At 42.5% G+C, this 16,697-nt stretch overlaps 1 protein-coding gene across 2 annotated transcripts; it reads left to right on the top strand.

Annotated features, from left to right (window-relative positions):
- Positions 1-2,162: 2,162 nt before the first annotated feature.
- MRPL35 (mitochondrial ribosomal protein L35) lies at positions 2,163-16,666 on the top strand. 2 transcript variants are annotated; one of them, XR_007513619.1, is made up of 5 exons: positions 2,163-2,228; positions 7,906-8,095; positions 8,752-8,896; positions 12,063-14,165; positions 15,959-16,666. XR_007513619.1 is itself a non-coding variant. In XM_049856768.1 (4 exons), the coding sequence occupies exons 1-4, from the start codon at positions 2,186-2,188 to the stop codon at positions 12,249-12,251; spliced, it is 567 nt and encodes a 188-aa protein (XP_049712725.1). In that variant the 5' UTR covers positions 2,163-2,185; the 3' UTR covers positions 12,252-16,666. The 2 variants fall into 2 exon arrangements, 1 of the variants encoding a protein (XP_049712725.1); XM_049856768.1 differs by having other exon boundaries at positions 12,063-16,666.
- Positions 16,667-16,697: the final 31 nt, after the last annotated feature.

Below are 16,697 nucleotides of genomic sequence, written 5' to 3'. Positions count from 1 at the left end.
GCCTAATCAAGTTGAAACACATATTTTTGGGGGGACATAATTCAATCCATGACACCCATCTTATATTCTACCTCCTCATCCCTGACCGCACCAACCAGAAGCCTTCTCTCCATAACTTTAAATGCTCCTGTGAGTCGTTTATGTGCCTTGCTATATTTATGTTCTGTACTGGGTTTTTTTTTTTTTTTTGGTATGCACCTTATTAAACATGAACACCTTGATATTAGGTGTTTGACCCTTATCCATTTCAACCAGTAAATACTGTTGTATATTGTATATGCATGGAATATCTCCAGATAACTCTCTACATAAAGGAGATCTTAGGCAACATGAATGGGAGAATTTTTTTTTTTCTTTTCTGTTTCAGTGAACACTAGAAAAGATATACAGTGGAACCTGTGAGAACTGAAACTCAACAGGACAGCCTTGTTTTTCCAGGTCTTACAAGTTTTCCACCTTTGACAGGGTGCAGTCTTACCATTTTTCTATCACTCCTTTTAGTGGAAAATATTTGAGTTTTCCTTCTCTGACAGGTTTCCACCGTACACAGGTTCCTGCTTTTGCAGGTTTTACTGTGCATACATGACCACTAATTCTCGGGAATAAAATAAGGAACGTAGTGTTGTTCAGGAAGAGCTGAGATGCTGTTCTACCAAGCGACAGTGTTGCTGATAAAAAATATATATGTGTATGTGAATCATGTCCCCTCAAAATATGTGTTGTAAATCTTAACCCCTATACCTGTGGTTGGAAACCCTGGTGGTGTAGTGGTTAAGTGCTATGGCTGCTAACCAAAGCGTTGGCAGTTCTGCCAGGCGCTCCTCGAAAACTCTATGGGGCAGTTCTACTCTGTTCTATAGGATCACTATGAGTCGGAATCGACCCAACGGCACTGGGTTTGTGTTTTTGTTTTATACCTGTGGTTGAAGCCCTGGTGATGCAGTGGTTAAGAGCTCAGCTGCTAACCAAAAGGTCGGCAGTTCGAATCCACCAGCTGCTCCTTGGCCCTATAGGGCAGTTCTGTGCTGTCCTATAGGGTTGCTATGAGTCGGAATGATCTGGTTTGGGTTTGTTTTCATACCTGTGGTTATAATTCCATTTGGGAGTGGGTTTTCTTTGTTATGTTAATGAGACAGTATTAGTGTAGGATGTGTTTTAGGTTAATCTCTTTTGAGATATAAAAGATTAAACAAGCAAGCGACCAAACAGGGATGAAGGAGGAGAGATGCCATGCCACATGAAGATCGACCAGGAGCAGAAACTCAAAAGAGATAGAGACCTTACTCCAGAGCCAACAGAGAAAGAAAACCTTCCTCTAGAGCTGACACCCTGAATTCAGACTTCTAGCCTGCTAAACTGTGAGAAAATAAGTTTCTGTTTGTTAAAGCCACCCACTTGCAGTATTGTTATAGCAGCACTAGATAAGTAAGACACTATGTAATACCCTCATATTTAGTCATTTGATTATAGCTGGCATTCCATTCATTTGGCCTAACATCTTCCAGTTTAGGAAAGATAATAAGTATTATTTTCTCAAATATATTTAATAAAAACAAAAAGACATTATTGTTTCAAATATGCCCAATTACATGCTGAGCTTCGTCGAGACCCTACTGTATGCGAAGTACTGTTTTCTAGGCCCTTGTTTTACAGTGCTGAAGGAGAGAGCCTGTCACGTAATTGTTAGCTGTCTTCTAGTAGCCAGACTCAGGGAGACCCTATGCACAACAGGATGGGACCGTTGTGATCTACAGAGATTTCATTGGCTAATTTCAGAAGTAGGTCACCAGGCGTTTCTTCCTAGTCTGACTTGTCCGGAAGCTCCACCGAAACCTGTTAAGCATTCTAAAACCCCCAAACCAAACCCATTGCCGTTAAGTCTATTCGGACTCATAGCCACCCTATAGGACGGAGTAGAAGTGCCCCACAGAGTTTCCAAGGAACGCCTGGTGGATTCCAACTGCGGACGTTTTGGTTAGCAGCTACCACTTAACCACCACGCCACCAGGGTTTCCTTCAGCATCATAGGAACACCTAAGACTCCACTGGCAGATGAGTGGTGGCCGCTAGGCATTTAATAAAGGTTGACTTGACAGCTCCTTTATCTTTTTCCCGCTTCTTTGACTCCGCCCCGTTGGAGCAGTGTTTTTAGACCCAACGCGGCCGCCGTAGTGCGGATGGTAAGATGGCGGCCGCTATCTTTTGTAGTGTCGTGAGAAGTGCATCAGGTATGTAGGAGCAAAGCGTTCCATCTCTTCCTTTCCTAAAGGTGGTATAGACACGGGATGAAGTGAGTGTTTGGCCTAGAGGTTAACAGGAAAAAACGGGTCGTTATTGGAGCCTGATTATTCTCCGGGTGGCGCGAGGCCGGCACGCCGTACCGGGGTTGCCGAGACCCTGGGATCCGCTCGAACCTGGTTATCCTGAGGCTTCCACTTCTAAGGCGCTCCTCGCCATCCCTGCTTACTTAAAAAACAAACCAAAGGCACTGGAGGGGGCGAGAGACGAAAAGTCCCAGCTAACTTATTTAGAAGGCAGAACGCGTCACTCAACAGCCCTTGACCTTGAAAAATTCATTTATCCGATCTTCAGATTCTGCAACTGTAAAATGGGCGTAATACCACTTGCTTGAGAAATAAATGAGCTCGTGCAAATAGAGCGTCTTGCGTAGTGCCTGGCACTCCGTAAGCTTTACGTGTAGGAGATTCACAGAAACGTGTATAGCTGGTAGAGGTTGTGCCTGTTTTGTTCACTGTAACTGCGATCTCCAGCACAGGGCTGGTCCTAAGTATTGCTTGACTGAGAGAACAGGAGTAAAGGCAGCCAAATTAAGTCCTTCACTCTAAGAACTTGTTGCAAAAAGTTAAAAATCATTCAGATGTGATTAATAAATGGCTTTCACACAAAATTAAGTTATAAAATTCTGAGTGGGCGAGAGGCAGACTAAAAATAAGTTCAAGAAGAAAAAAGCAACAGAAATTTTCAGCTGTTAGAGAAGAGCTTGTTTATGTTTGAGGTTTTAATTAATATTGTGAAATGTAATACATATAAAGAAAAACTTATGTAGCATACATGGACGGTTTAATAAATAACTCTAAAGCAAACACCTATGTAAGTAATACCAAGGTCAGACATAGAACACTATCAGAATCCCTTTCTCCACCTTTTTGTACCTCACCAATCAAAATTCCCCACTTTCCACAAAGATAAACGCTGTTCTCATTTTTATAATTGTTATCTTGCCATTTTTCTGTAATGGTTTTAGTGTCTACGTATGCATCTCTAAATAATGTGTAGTTTTGCCTCTGTTTGAACTTTGCATGAATGGAATCATAATAGTGTGTACTTTTTAGTGTTTGGGTTCTTTCACTTGGGGAGATTCTTTCATGCTGCTTGTAGCTGTAGTAGAAACCCTCGTGGGTGGTGGTTAAGGGCCACGGCTGCTAACCAAAAGGTCGGCAGTTTGAATCCACCTTGGAATCCACCTTGGAAACTCTATATGGGCAGTTGTACTCTGTGTTATAGGGTTGCTATGAGTCAGAATGGGCTCGACTGCAACGGGTTTGGTAGCTGTAGTGCTTTTTCACTGATATCATAGTATTGTTATGTGACTGCCCCTCAATTCTCTATTCTGCTATTGGTGGACATTTGGGTGTTTCCAGTTTGGGGCATGTACAAAGCTGCTTGACCTTGTGTCCTGGTGCATGAGTGCAAGAGTTTCTCTGAGGGATGTGTGTGTATGTGTGTGTTTGTAATTACTGGGTCAGAGAATATGTGTCTATTCCTCACCAACACTTGTTATTGTTAGGTATTTTTGTCAGTCTGGTGAGTGTGTAGCGGTATCTTATGGAGGTTTAAATATGCATTTCCTTGATTAGTAATGAGCCTGAGTACCTTACACATGTGCATGGTTTATTTGAATTTATTTTATCAAGTGTCAGTTAAATATTTCGCCTGTGTTTCTATTGGGTTGTTTGTTTTATTGATTTATAGTAGTTCCTTATATATTCTGGATAGGAGTCCTTTGTTATTTATGTGTGTTTCCAATATATTCTCCCACTGGCTTGTCTCTTTATTTTGTGTCTTTTGATGAAAAGAAGTTCTTACTTTCATCTACTTGAATTTATTCTTCTATTTTTAAAATAGATATGTGGAAAACATTTAAAAGAGTGATGTAGCAGCTTAAAATAGCATTTTAAATATACTGGAAATTATATTTTCAACAATTTAAACTATTTAAAATTTTCTATATAAAAATTTGTGAAGGGGGACATAATTTTTCAAAATTCTTTTAGGGAGCCTGGGGTGAAAAAAGCTAGATGAACACTGCTTTCCACCAGGGCTTGGAACCAGTTCTTTCAAGCTCGAAGCCCTGCTGAGAATTCACATTTTTACCAAGTCCCCAGGTGATGCTAATGCTGCTGGTTAGGGACCAATGCTGAGAACCACTAGTAGAGCAGTGGTTCTTAAAATTTATTATACGTAAGAATCACCTGGCGAGCTTGTTAAAATGTAGATTCTGATTCTGTGTATCTGGGGTGCAAATGCAAATTCTCAGCCGGGGTTCAAAGCCCTCCTTTCTGCACTGTCTCACTCACTCTGCTATTGGTGTGGCTCATGTTCCCACTCACTTGATTCATGCCACAAGGGCTATCTATAATCCCCCAAACATGCTACTCTGTCTTTGTGTCTACACACACACACACACACACACACACACACACACACACACACACACACACACACACACACACACACACACACACACACACACACACACACACACACACACACACACACACACACACACACACACACACACACACACACACACACACACACACACACACACACACACACACACACACACACACACACACACACACACGCGCGCGCCCCGGTTCTTTGAAAACCCTGGTTTTGTGTCACTTCTTTCAGGAGAAAGCTTCTTCCATACAAGAGTGTGTTTAAAGAAGGCAAAAAAAAAAAAAAACCAGTTGCCATCGAGTTGACTGCAACTCAATGGTGACCCCGCGTGCATCAGAGTAGAACTATGCTCCATGGGTTTTCAGTAGCCTTTCTTCTGAGGCATCTCTGGGTGGACTCAAGCATCCAGCCTTTCAGTTAGCAGCCAGCGTTGTTTGCGCCACTTAGGGACCTCTAGAGCCGGCCAGTCTGTTATTAAAACGCCCAATCAGGGCAAAGGGCTGAAGGAACAGCTAATTAGCCCTGTGACGTTAAGCCCCCACGTCACTTTCTCATGAACTGCTTGCTATCAGGCCAGGTGCACCCTTCCTGTCGCTTCAGTAACCATTTTTTCTAGCCTTAATGTGTTTGCTCCTGAGTTCACCTTGTTGGTTTTAATCCGTTTTTCTCTTAGTGAGATCATTTAGATTTTTGATAGTCTGCCTTTTAACAAATATGTTAATAAGCCATAGTTCTAGCTTGTTTTTTTAATGCTGATTTTATACTCATTCCTTATGTGACTTCAGGGCCTTCATAAAAATTGGGAACAAAACCAGGATCAGTTAAAGAGCCAGGTAAATCCTGCCTCTATGATGTTAATCAGGTGGGATTAGGGGCAGTTATGTTAATGAGGCAGAACTCAATATATGAGATTAGATTTTGTCTAAAGCCAATTTCTTTTGGGAAACCCTGGTGACATAGTGGTTAAGAGCTCAGCTACTAACCAAAAGATGAGTGTTCGAATCCACCAGCTGCTCCTTGGAAACTGTGGGGCAGTTCTGCTGTGTCCTATAGGGTCACTACGATGGGTTTGGGTGTTTTTTTTTTACTACAGTCCTGCCCACATTTCTATGTTTTGTTCTTTAGAATATAAAGAAAGCTTATCAGATGCTTTCCTAGTCAGGGTACATCCTGTCTAAAATACTCCCTTGATGTTTCAGGCTAGTGACTATCAAAAAATGAAATGAAGTTCTTTTTAAGGTGTGGGTACTAACTCCTAGTGACAATCTTTTTTCTGGGCACTAACCTGTTTATTAATCCAGCCCAACATGATATTTTTTACAGAGGAGCCTGTAGTTTACCCATCTTTATCTTCCACACTCTGTCTCCTCACTTCTTTCAGGGCTTTTGTTTAACTGAGACCTATCAAGAGCAGAAAACCTGTGCACTACATAACCTTTGAAAATTGGGACATTTTCTTGTACATAATCTTCTTTGATTCACTTAATCTTTCAAAGATTACCTCCTGGTTTGTAATCACGTTTGCAAACCTTTTCAGTTCTTGGAGGTGTAGACTATAGTATAGGGTCGCTAGGAGTTGGAACTGGCTCGATGGCAGTGGGTTTTTTTTTTTTTTTTTTAGTTTAGACTTGAATTCCTGCACTGAGTAGTGAATTTGACTTCCAACGGGTAGCCTTAAGGGCTCTCTTATCCGTCTTCTGAATCTTGGATTTTACATAACTAATGTTTATGCTACTGTTTTCAGTTTGAAAATCATTGATGGAGAAAAGCGAAATAAGGGTTTAAGTGCTCTGCCTTCTTCTGCCACCTGTTAGGGTTATACCTCCTTTGCTCAGCCCTCCTCAGCTTCATTATCTGTTAACATTCATTAAAGGTTTCTCTGAGCTGAGCACTCTTCTCTGTATGTTAGAGCTCATTTAATTCTTACCACCTGGCCACGATTAACCTCATTTTACAATTGAGGAAACTGGAGCACAGAGAGGTTAAGTCATTTGCCCGTGGTCACACAGCTAGTAAGTAGTAGAGCTAGAATATGAACCCACATAGTCTGGCTCAAGCCCCAGCACTTACTTCACCCTCACACACCTCCTGCCCCACGCCTGATTTATTAGGTAAAATCAATGCATGGGTTCTAAGCCCGGGCTGAGGATCAGACTCACTTGTGGTCTTTTTTTTTTATTTGAATCAACTGTATCGAGGTATAATTTACACATTGTAAAACTACCCGTTTTACGTATACAATTCGGTGATTTTTAGTAAATTTGGCGAGTTGTACGGCCATCACCACAGTTTAGGTTTTGAACATTTCCACATGTGCGTTCCTGAGTCCCACCATCAGAATGTGCGTGTGCAGTCAGAGCTCTGGGAGGGAGTCTGTTTTCAGCCCTGGGCGATGACCTGGCAGTCACGTGAGGGACAGATAAAGGGGGCCGCATGCAGTCCACATGTCTGGGCCTTCCCTAAGCTGCCTTCTGACTTGCCCTGTTCCTCTCCCACTTTCCTGCCTCCCTGGTGGGCCGGCTCTCACTTCATACCCGGGCTTGTTTCAGCTCGCATGTTATTCATCCTGCCTGCAACCTGTTCCTCCTCTTGTGGCCTGTTCATTTTCTAGAGGAGAGCGCTCAAGCAGCTCTTCAGCTACTTCACTCTGTAGGAGTTCTCACCAGAATATAAGCGGGGGGGAGGGGTGTTAACGCGACAGGTACTTTGTTCCCTTGTGCTGGACATAGAGCTAGGTCACATCGGACTGGATTGTGCTGATGGTTGCACAGCTCTCTAAATTTACTAAAAATCATGGAATTATACACATAAAACAGGTCATTTTATGGTATGTAAATTACACTTCAATAAAGTTAGTAAGGGGTTTCACAAAAAATAAAAAAAAACCCAAACCCAGTGCCGTCAAGTCAATTCCAACTCATAGACACCCTGTAGGACAGAGCAGAACTGTCCCATAGAGTTTCCAAGGAGCACCTGGCAGATTCGAACTGCCAGCCCTTTGGTTAGTAGGCTTAGCACTTAACCACTATGCCACCAGGGTTTCCTAAAGGTTTCACAGGCCTCATTAATTACATGGTGCCCAGGACCCATTCATTACATGTAACACTTGGTTGCTTGATACATGATTTAATTTTAAATATCTGGATGCATATTTTGAAGTATTGTATTAAACGTATATGCTTCTATCTATCTTTACAGGAATCTTACGGCCCCTGGGTATTGTGGCATCTTCAACCTATCAAAACTGTGCCAAGAATGCCTGTCTTATTTCTGCCTTGTCCACCCGGCATTTTAGTCGTATCCAAATACCAGTTGTTACCTTTGCTCCCAGACTTCCTACATCTGCTGGAAACCTGATATGTGGGCATACCACAACAATCCTTAACAGGTGGGTAGATTTCAGTAAATATGACATTTGGGCAAAAGGTCTAAAATACTCACGCCTGCAGAGACACCTTAGAAGTTGATGGTATTCTTTGCCTACCTGCAGTTTATTACAGACTTTTCTGACTGAGCGGGAGAAGGTGACTGACATCTGTCTACCCACATGCCTGCAGCAAGGTCTGCAGAGGAAGCACCCTTCTGATGTTTGTGTACATGGCTTCCTGGGTGGTGAGCTGTTAGCCAAAGTGGAGGATGACTAAGATGCTCAGCTGACAAGGCTGGGATGTGTGTGGTTTTCAGTCAGTCAGCAAATATTTAGTCAGCACACCTGGGTCCCTAGCACTATACTTGGCAGAAAGGATACAAATATCAACAAGTTAAAGTCCTCAAGGACTTCACAGTCTAATGGGCAGATAGATGAGAAATCAGGATTGCAATCCAATAAATTACGTTCTCAGGGATGGAGGGATGTGGATTATGGAAGGCTTGCAAATCGGTGATAATTGCAATTCTCATGCCTGGTGTCATGGATAATTTGAAGTAACAATGTATATAAAAGTCAGTTCCATTTCAGTGTCATGCTACCCTCGTTTCTTAGAAATGGATTTTGTCCCTTAATCAGTCTGACTCCTAAGTTAACTTTTTTAAAATATATTTTAGAGTGGCCCCATTGCTTCCTAATATCCTGAAGCTACCAGTCAGAACTGTAACATACTTCAGTTCAAGAAAAGGAAAGAGAAAGACCGTGAAAGCTGTCGTCTATAGGTTTCTCCGACTTCATTCTGGCCTTTGGCTAAGGAGAAAGGTGAGTCTTCACACATTACTTGATTGAAAGGAGCATAGCAAGAGATCAGAATGAAGGAGAATTCTGTTAGCCTTCTCCTTGGCATATCCTCCCCCATCTTACCAGTGGGTTTTACAGTGCTGTGCTTAAGTACCAGCTTTGCAGGCATCTCTTCCTGTAAGTGAATCCACGTGAAGAAAATATAAGCATCCACTAAATACCCACATTCATAAAACAAAATAGCCTTCACAATAGCAGAAGTCTTCACTGCAGGACAGGAGTAAGTTCAGCTCTTCTACATGGCTGGCTTATCTAATGATTACCAGGAGCCCTTCAAAGTCCTCTTAAGTGCAGTGACCTGTTTGGAGGCTCCATTTAAGCAGCGGAAAGTTACAACAGCAGCTTAGATAGGGACTTAGTTCATGACCCAGATTTGGGGACTGAACTGCTTTTCAGCCTGTCTTGGATTGGACTCTCCAGGTAGCAGAACAGTAATCCCACATACACTTTTTTTTTTTTTTTAATTTTACAAGTTTTTGCCCTGTAAACCTGTTGCCATCAAGTCAATTCTGACTCATAGCAACCCCATAGGACAGATTAGAGCTGCCCCATATGGTTTCTAAGGAGCTGCTGGTGGATTCGAACTGCCGACTTTTTGGTTAGTAGCCAAATGCTTAACCACTGCACCACCCGGGCTCCCTTTGCCCTGTAGGTGTGTGTAATTGGGAACCATTTGCGACAGAACTCTCCTACTCTGGCCAGGACCATAGCCTCTAAGGGTAACTCTGAAAAATTACTACTGCTCTGTCCTCTGCCACAGGGTGTGGTGAGCCTGAATGTGGGCTTTCTCATTCATGTACTTATTCATAGAAACAGAGTAACTGATACATAAGAAGGCACTTTTAAGACCAGAGTACTACAAAACCACCTTTGAGCTTTAATAACTGTTCAAATCCTAATTCTCTTTTACTATTTGGAAGTTAATGATTCTTTAAAGGTCAAAATCTATTTCCCTGTGGGGGCAAAAGAAATAATTGGCACAACTTTCTCACTGTTTGAAAGGTTGGAAGTATTATCCCCTATCTTTCAAACAATCCTAAATTTATAGATAAATGGGTCAACTGGAACTCGAAGCTCATTTCCCCATTGAAACAATATTTTGGTAGTTCCCCACACAGTCGACAAAAGTTTATGTAATCCATAGGTAGCTGAGCTAAAGTTAATAGTGCTGAGTCTTGTGGATTTTGGATGACGGGAAATATTTTCTCCCCTTTGTGTCATAATAATTATTTCCAGGTTCTGGGCTGGCCCTAAAGGAAATTACATGGTTGGTTTTCCTTTCCACATCCCCTTTTATTGGGTCCTGGAGCCCTCATATTGCTCTAACGGACCTGATCCAGCTTTCTAGTCTTAATACCTAGCCCCCAGTCAGGGCTCCAGAAAGTATGCCATGTGCAGAATGGTTTCCTTCATCAAAATCTAATTTTAGGAAGAAAACAAAATATCTAGGTGGGTTAATTTACACTAATACATAAAAACCGGAAGTATTTTCTGTGACACAGCTTCACTCTGCTGTCCGTATTTTTGTTTTGTCCCCCTTTCCATTTGTGAACCTAGAGATAATCTAAAAAGTTTCAATCATTTTCACAGTGGCCATCAAGTAATCATCAAAGGAGACTGGTGGTGATGGGCAGGACAGCAAATTCAGTGTCTTTAAGGCAGAAATCCATAATTTGCAAACTAGAAACTTATCCCATGAATATGAGGATTTTGGTTTGAGCCTCTGAATTCAAAATTGGAAGCAGTGAGTAGCAAATGTCCAACCTCTCGCATTTTAAAACCAGAACCCTTAAATAAGCTTCTCTTGCTTCTGAGCATCCTTGTACTACAGAAATTGCTGGTCACAATGAGGACACTTAAGGCATGTCAAAAGCCTGAGGTGGCATCTCAGTGAAGAGCTACTTTTGTTCAGTTAGTGCAGTACCGTAAAGAAACCCTGGCTTGAAGAGAGCAAGGGCTCTGATCAGTAGTCTGGTCCCTGGTCTCACCTCCCCTGGTAGCTTACTGCGTGGTTTCAGCCAGTCAGTGGGCTGCCACTAAGGTCTCTTCTAGTTCAAACAGGCTATGACTATAGTTTTTGTATTTAGTCTAATTTTGTTTCATCAGAAATTAATTCTTCAGAATTAATAATGCATGGATGGTATAAATGGTAGTTCTGGGTTAAATATTTGGGTTAACCATTCCCTCACCACTCCTAATAATAGTTTTATTATAGTCATAATCCTTAGAGAAGTACTTCTCTAAAAATTAGTCCCTAGTGTGTGGAAAGAATAAGTGAAGCAATGTAGTCAAGAACTGTTTCTCAGCCCTTGTATACAGTAGCCCCCCTCATCCACAAGGGTTATGTTCTAAGACCCCAGTGGATACCTGAAACTGTGGATAGTATGGAACCCTATTACATGCTATGTTTTGCTCTATATCTACATGCCTATGATAAAGTTTAATTTATAAATTAGGCCCAGTAAGAAATTAGCAACAATAACTAATAATAAAACAGAACAATTATAACAGTATACTAATGTTATGTGAACCTGGTCTCTCTCTCTCTGTCTTTCATCATGTTATTCATTTAACATTTTCATACTGAAACCATGGAAAGGTAAAACTGCAGATGAGGGGGGTCTGCTGTACCCAGCCCCCTTAAATGAATGTCAGTGTTACCATGCTAGCCAGTACTCCCTTCACCTCCCCACGTTAGGAAAGCACACAGTGCAGTGGTTAAGAACTCTTACTAGCTCTCTGACCTTGTTCTGCTAACCAGTGAGGGTCAGTTTGTTTTTCTAATTCATAAAATGAGAGTAATAGTGTGTTGTTGAAGAGATAAGATAATGCATATAAAGTTAGCTATTAATCTTCACCAGCCACAAAGATTTTATTTAGCTGTACTTTCTGTGGTTTTTAATTAAAGCAATCTTTTTTTCCCAAAATATTTACTTATTAATATTTCCAACTACACATTTTCTCCACCCACCCCTCAGTAAGAATCACATCTTTCGAAGAACACGGCAGCCCCAGTGGAAGTCTGTTGTTTGTTCCCGTTGGGCCAACAAGTCATGAGTACTGATGGTATCTGTTGTTTTCCTACATAATATAACGTTTTAAATGTCTTTTGAATATTATCTAACAGGCTGGCTATAAGAAAAAACTATGGAAAAAGACAGCTGCAAGGAAGAGACGCTTGAGGGAATTTGTGTTCTGCAATAAAACCCAGAGTAAACTCTTAGATAAAATGACAACGTCTTTCTGGAAGAGGCGAAACTGGTATGCTAATGATCCTTATCAGATGTACCATGATCGCACAAACCTGAAAGTATAGATCTGAAGCTTTGTGATTTCCCACCTGTCGAATGTGCATCTTTATGTATATGTCTTTTTAAAGATGAATGAGTATAAAACAATGTAAAGTGTACCAACTGATGTATGTAATCATATAGTACCAACATTAAAACTTAATGGATGAAACATTCCTAGATTTGGTGAGGGAAATAGCAGTGTAAAATTGTGTGTTTTTTAAATGTAATAGCTTAACCAGTTGTTCCAGTTAGGCTTATGTGGCTGCGAGGAACCTTAAGTTAGGACAAGTGTAAACAGACTCTAAAGCCAGCACATAGCTGACGCATTATGACATTACTTTAAGGATACATGCCTGGGAGCTCAGGAACCATCTCACCATCCCATCTCCCACCAAGAAATAATCCTCAGACCACATGAAGAGCAGAAACTCCGGGCAATCCTGGATCCGAGCTCCTCCAGTGGCCTCAGCAGCAGGAAGCAGTGGCTCATTAGGCTTGGGCTCTGCTCTGCTGTTATGTGACTCAGCTGTTTTTACATTGTTGGCTCTGTTCCCTCTGCTCGCCAGCCTCCCTGATTCACAGTTCTTGCTTACTCATAGTTTCTGCTCCCTCATAATAACTTTAGCTTGCACTTTGAGGTTCTTTTCTATATCATGACCCTCAGCTCCTATCTCTAGTCTCTTATTGCCAAGAGAATCTGACTGGACCATCTTATCTTTTTACACCAGGGGTTACTGTCCAGTGTTGGGATTGGCTGTCCTAGGTAGCCCACCCTTGGCCCACTTAGTTGTGCTGATAACTAGTAGTGTGGAACAGAAATAGTTATTTGAGCATTTTCAAATTAGATGAGCGTAGGAGGGCAGCACGCTTGATGTCTAGTGTACTGAGTTCATTGTGTTTGGAACAGTTCACATTTGGTTTATTAGAAAAGAAGTTCTTATAGAGAGAAGAATAAGCGAGATAGCCCCATTGTGCCCATCCATGAATCAGAAGAGACTATTTAAAGTGAAGACAAAATCTTTCTACCCAAGCATTGAAAGATACTGTATTTTTTGAAAATTAGTTTATCCATTTGAGATTTCTTATTTTCATTGGTGAAGATAAATTTTTACCAACATTTTCCAAAGGTGCATTGAAGAAATTAAAGGGGAAAAAAGTAGCCTCAGTCCTTTTAGAAATGATGTAAGAATTAAGCATCGTTTACTTAGGAGGAGGTAAGAGGCACTGAGGAAAATTCAGTTGACTGAGTGATTAAATTCTAGGGCAGTGGTTCTCGGCTATCATAACAGAATCACCTGGGAAGCATTTTCAGACAACAGCACTTTACCTGGTTGAAAACTATTACTAAACAGAAGTGTGCATCAATTACAGTTGTTGATGGTAAGATGAAGTGTCTCTATTAGTAGAATAAGGTAAAAAATAAACTATGTGGAAGTTCTGTGGCATGTTGGATCATGAGGAGATTCCTGAAAGCCAGTGAGTATGCATTAAAAGGAAACTAAGGGATGACAATAGAACATTCTAAAACCAGAAGGCCAAGTGTGTGTCTGTTTATGGGAGCAATTAATAAAGAACAGACATTTGAGAGGAGGTAAAAGCCTGAAACATAGAATAACATTGTTTTGATGGGTTTGCGTTTCCTCCTCCTGCTGAGATGGCAGAAGATAGCTGCTTACAAGGTTGCCGCTCTTTTCTCACCTGCCAGCTCCTGCCCTCTTACTCTGGTGGTGAGATGGACCTGGTGCCTCAGATGCTGGGAGGAGCACACTTTGCCAGTCTCCATGATTGATCTCTCTAGTGCTAAAGTGGACCACAAGGTCTGCTACAGGGGCTGAGAGTGCCCCGGTTTCTCCTCTAAGCCAGGACAAGAAGGGGAGAGAGGAGGACCAGCAGCCAGTCCCACAGCATCCAGAGGGAAGTTTCATAATACGACTTTTGTGAGTAGCAGGGTTGTCATCAACACTGACTTTATAGTTTGACAACGAAACATCCTGCATTAAACTAAAAGGTCTCCCTAAAGCACAAACAACATATGTAAAAGTATAATTTACTGGATACCTACTGTGTCCCAGCCTAGGGCTGGGCACTTAATCTACGTAACTGCTAGTTCTCATACCAGCCATTGTTCATCCCTAGTTTAGATCTGAGGAAACTGAAGATTATAGTGTTACGTTAAATTACCCAGAAGTTCAGCTAGTAAGTCACAGAACCCAGGTCTAACTCCTTGGAATCCTGTGTCTGTCCCTCTGTCTTCTAACAAATGAAAATTCATGTGTAAATCAGCCAGTGACTGTAACCTAGCACCATAAATACTAGGTGTTTCCACATGGCATGGTAGTGACACAGTGTTTACATTTGCTTATTTTGCTTTCCTGTGACCTGTCAGCTCTTAACCTGTTAATCCCAGTTCTGCTGACATTGGACCTGGTTCAGGAAATGAATGAGTGAATGGATTTTTCAGTCTTTCCTTTTCAGTCCTTTTCAGTCCTCTGAATCTAACCTTTACTGCTGCTGTTGCTTTATTTTAAAGTTCTTTCAAACATGTAGAATATAGGACTATAAAGGCCAAGGAGATGGACCCGTGTTCAGCTTTGAGGTTTCAGATTTGGAATTCCCAAGTCTCTGTGACCACAAACAAAGCTTTGTTGTACTGCTCGATTTTGAAAGGTGAGGGCTGCAGTAGTGATGCAGTACCTTGACCCACAGGGCACCTCCACACAGACCGCCCTGACCCGCAGGGTGTCTCCACGTAGACCGCCCTCACCCACAGGGTCCCTCTCACCCACAGGGTCCCTCCACGAAGACCGCCCTCACCTGCAGGGCGCCTACACACAGACTGCCCTGACCTGCAGGGTGCCTCCACCTGGGCCTCCCTCAACTCCAGGGTCCCTCCACGTAGACCGCCCTCACTTGCAGGGTCCCTCCACGTAGACCGCCCTCACCTGCAGGGTCCCTCCACGTAGACCGCCCTCACCTGCAGGGTGCCTACACACAGACTGCCCTGACCTGCAGGGTGCCTCCACGTGGGCCTCCCTCAACTCCAGGGTGCCTCCACGTAGATCGCCCTCACCCACAGGGTCCCTCTCACCCACAGGGTCCCTCTCACCCACAGGGTCCCTCCACGTAGACCGCCCTCACCTGCAGGGCACCTACACACAGACTGCCCTGACCTGCAGGGTGCCTCCACGTGGGCCAGCCTCACCCTCAGGGGGCCTCCATGTGGACCACCCTGTTCTGGCCTGCACTGGAACCCCCTCCTTTTGCAATGAGGCAACAGGTTCAGAGGAGGAAAGCAATGAACTGACGGTGCATCTGCAGAATTAAAACCCTGCCTTTTTCACAGCTGCCCAGTTTCCATGGTGATCTTTTAAAAATGTAAAACAGTGATACTGCCGGGTTTATATTTGTGTGATCACCTGGTTTTCAAAACACTTGTAGAATTTAATCTTTTTCCCTTCCCACAGTCCCGTGCAGTAGGGGTGGGGCCCAGTCAGAAGGCCAGTTAGTGAGTGAGCACCTTGCTACCTTCGACACAAATTTCGTTTTGGTGTTTTCTCTTTCCTCATAAGCCCAACATTACAAAGGTGTTTTTTTAAAAGAAAAAATGTTAAGACTTTATTTATTCAGGATGAATTATCAGGCATTATGACAAAACAGCAGAACTCCAACCTTTGGAATACTGTCCTTTACATCCCTCTGATGCACAGCCCCGGGTACTCTTTTATTACAGATCGTTCTGTAGGGACCACACGAAATGAACTGGGGAAATGTGCATGGTCACGATCCAGAAGATCAGCTCTGTGTGCACTGTCAGAGGCGGAAGCACATCCTTTGCCATTTCACAAACTGCAAGGCGAAGAACTAGGAAGGAGCTCCATGATGGTCGTGGCTCACGAGCACTCATCACAAACACAGGGACAGTTTACTAGGAGAACACGCACTTCACAGGCCAGCCAAGCGAGCAAGCTATTCACACAAAGCTAGGAGGGATGGTGACTAAACTTTCCAGTTTATAGGTACAGGCCACACCTCACCTCCTCCGAAACCAGATAGATGATCGGTGGCGGTTAACTAAAAGTTAACACATGAAAATTGCAGACCTTGGAGCCAGCATCTTGTAAACAGCCTGTGTCTATAAATCTGCAAATGAGAAACACTGTTACATCCTCTAGGCAGAACACCACAGCACTACCAGACACATGTGGGCATTCACAGTTTATGGCAGTCCATACACAAACATACAGCTCATTGGATAAGTAAACACGTTTTGCTAGAAATACGACAGCGGCTCTCAGTTATACAGTGAGTGTCTTTAAGAGAGAAACCAACTCCCTAATCAACACTTGAAAGAACAGTTACATTTACATTAAGACAGCAGTTTAGATACCTTTAATTTTTTTAAATTCTTGAATGAGAAGTAAATACAGCATGTCTGAGAGTGGAGTGCTTCAAACTTTTTTTGGCATAAT

The sequence above is a fragment of the Elephas maximus genome, chromosome 17 (genome assembly GCF_024166365.1).
Source record: "Elephas maximus indicus isolate mEleMax1 chromosome 17, mEleMax1 primary haplotype, whole genome shotgun sequence".
Classification (NCBI taxonomy): domain Eukaryota; kingdom Metazoa; phylum Chordata; class Mammalia; order Proboscidea; family Elephantidae; genus Elephas; species Elephas maximus.
The sequence above is the reverse complement of the archived record's forward strand: the minus strand, read 5'-3'. Positions and strand labels throughout refer to the sequence as shown.

Bases quoted from the DNA above. Each gene is read 5' to 3' on its own strand.
- MRPL35 (XM_049856768.1), top strand. From the start codon at position 2,186: ATGGCGGCCGCTATCTTTTGTAGTGTCGTGAGAAGTGCATCAG. The intron at 2,229-7,905 runs GTATGTAGGAGC...CTATCTTTACAG, and splicing joins TGTCGTGAGAAGTGCATCAG to GAATCTTACGGCCCCTGGGT. The intron at 8,897-12,062 runs GTGAGTCTTCAC...ATTATCTAACAG, and splicing joins GCCTTTGGCTAAGGAGAAAG to GCTGGCTATAAGAAAAAACT.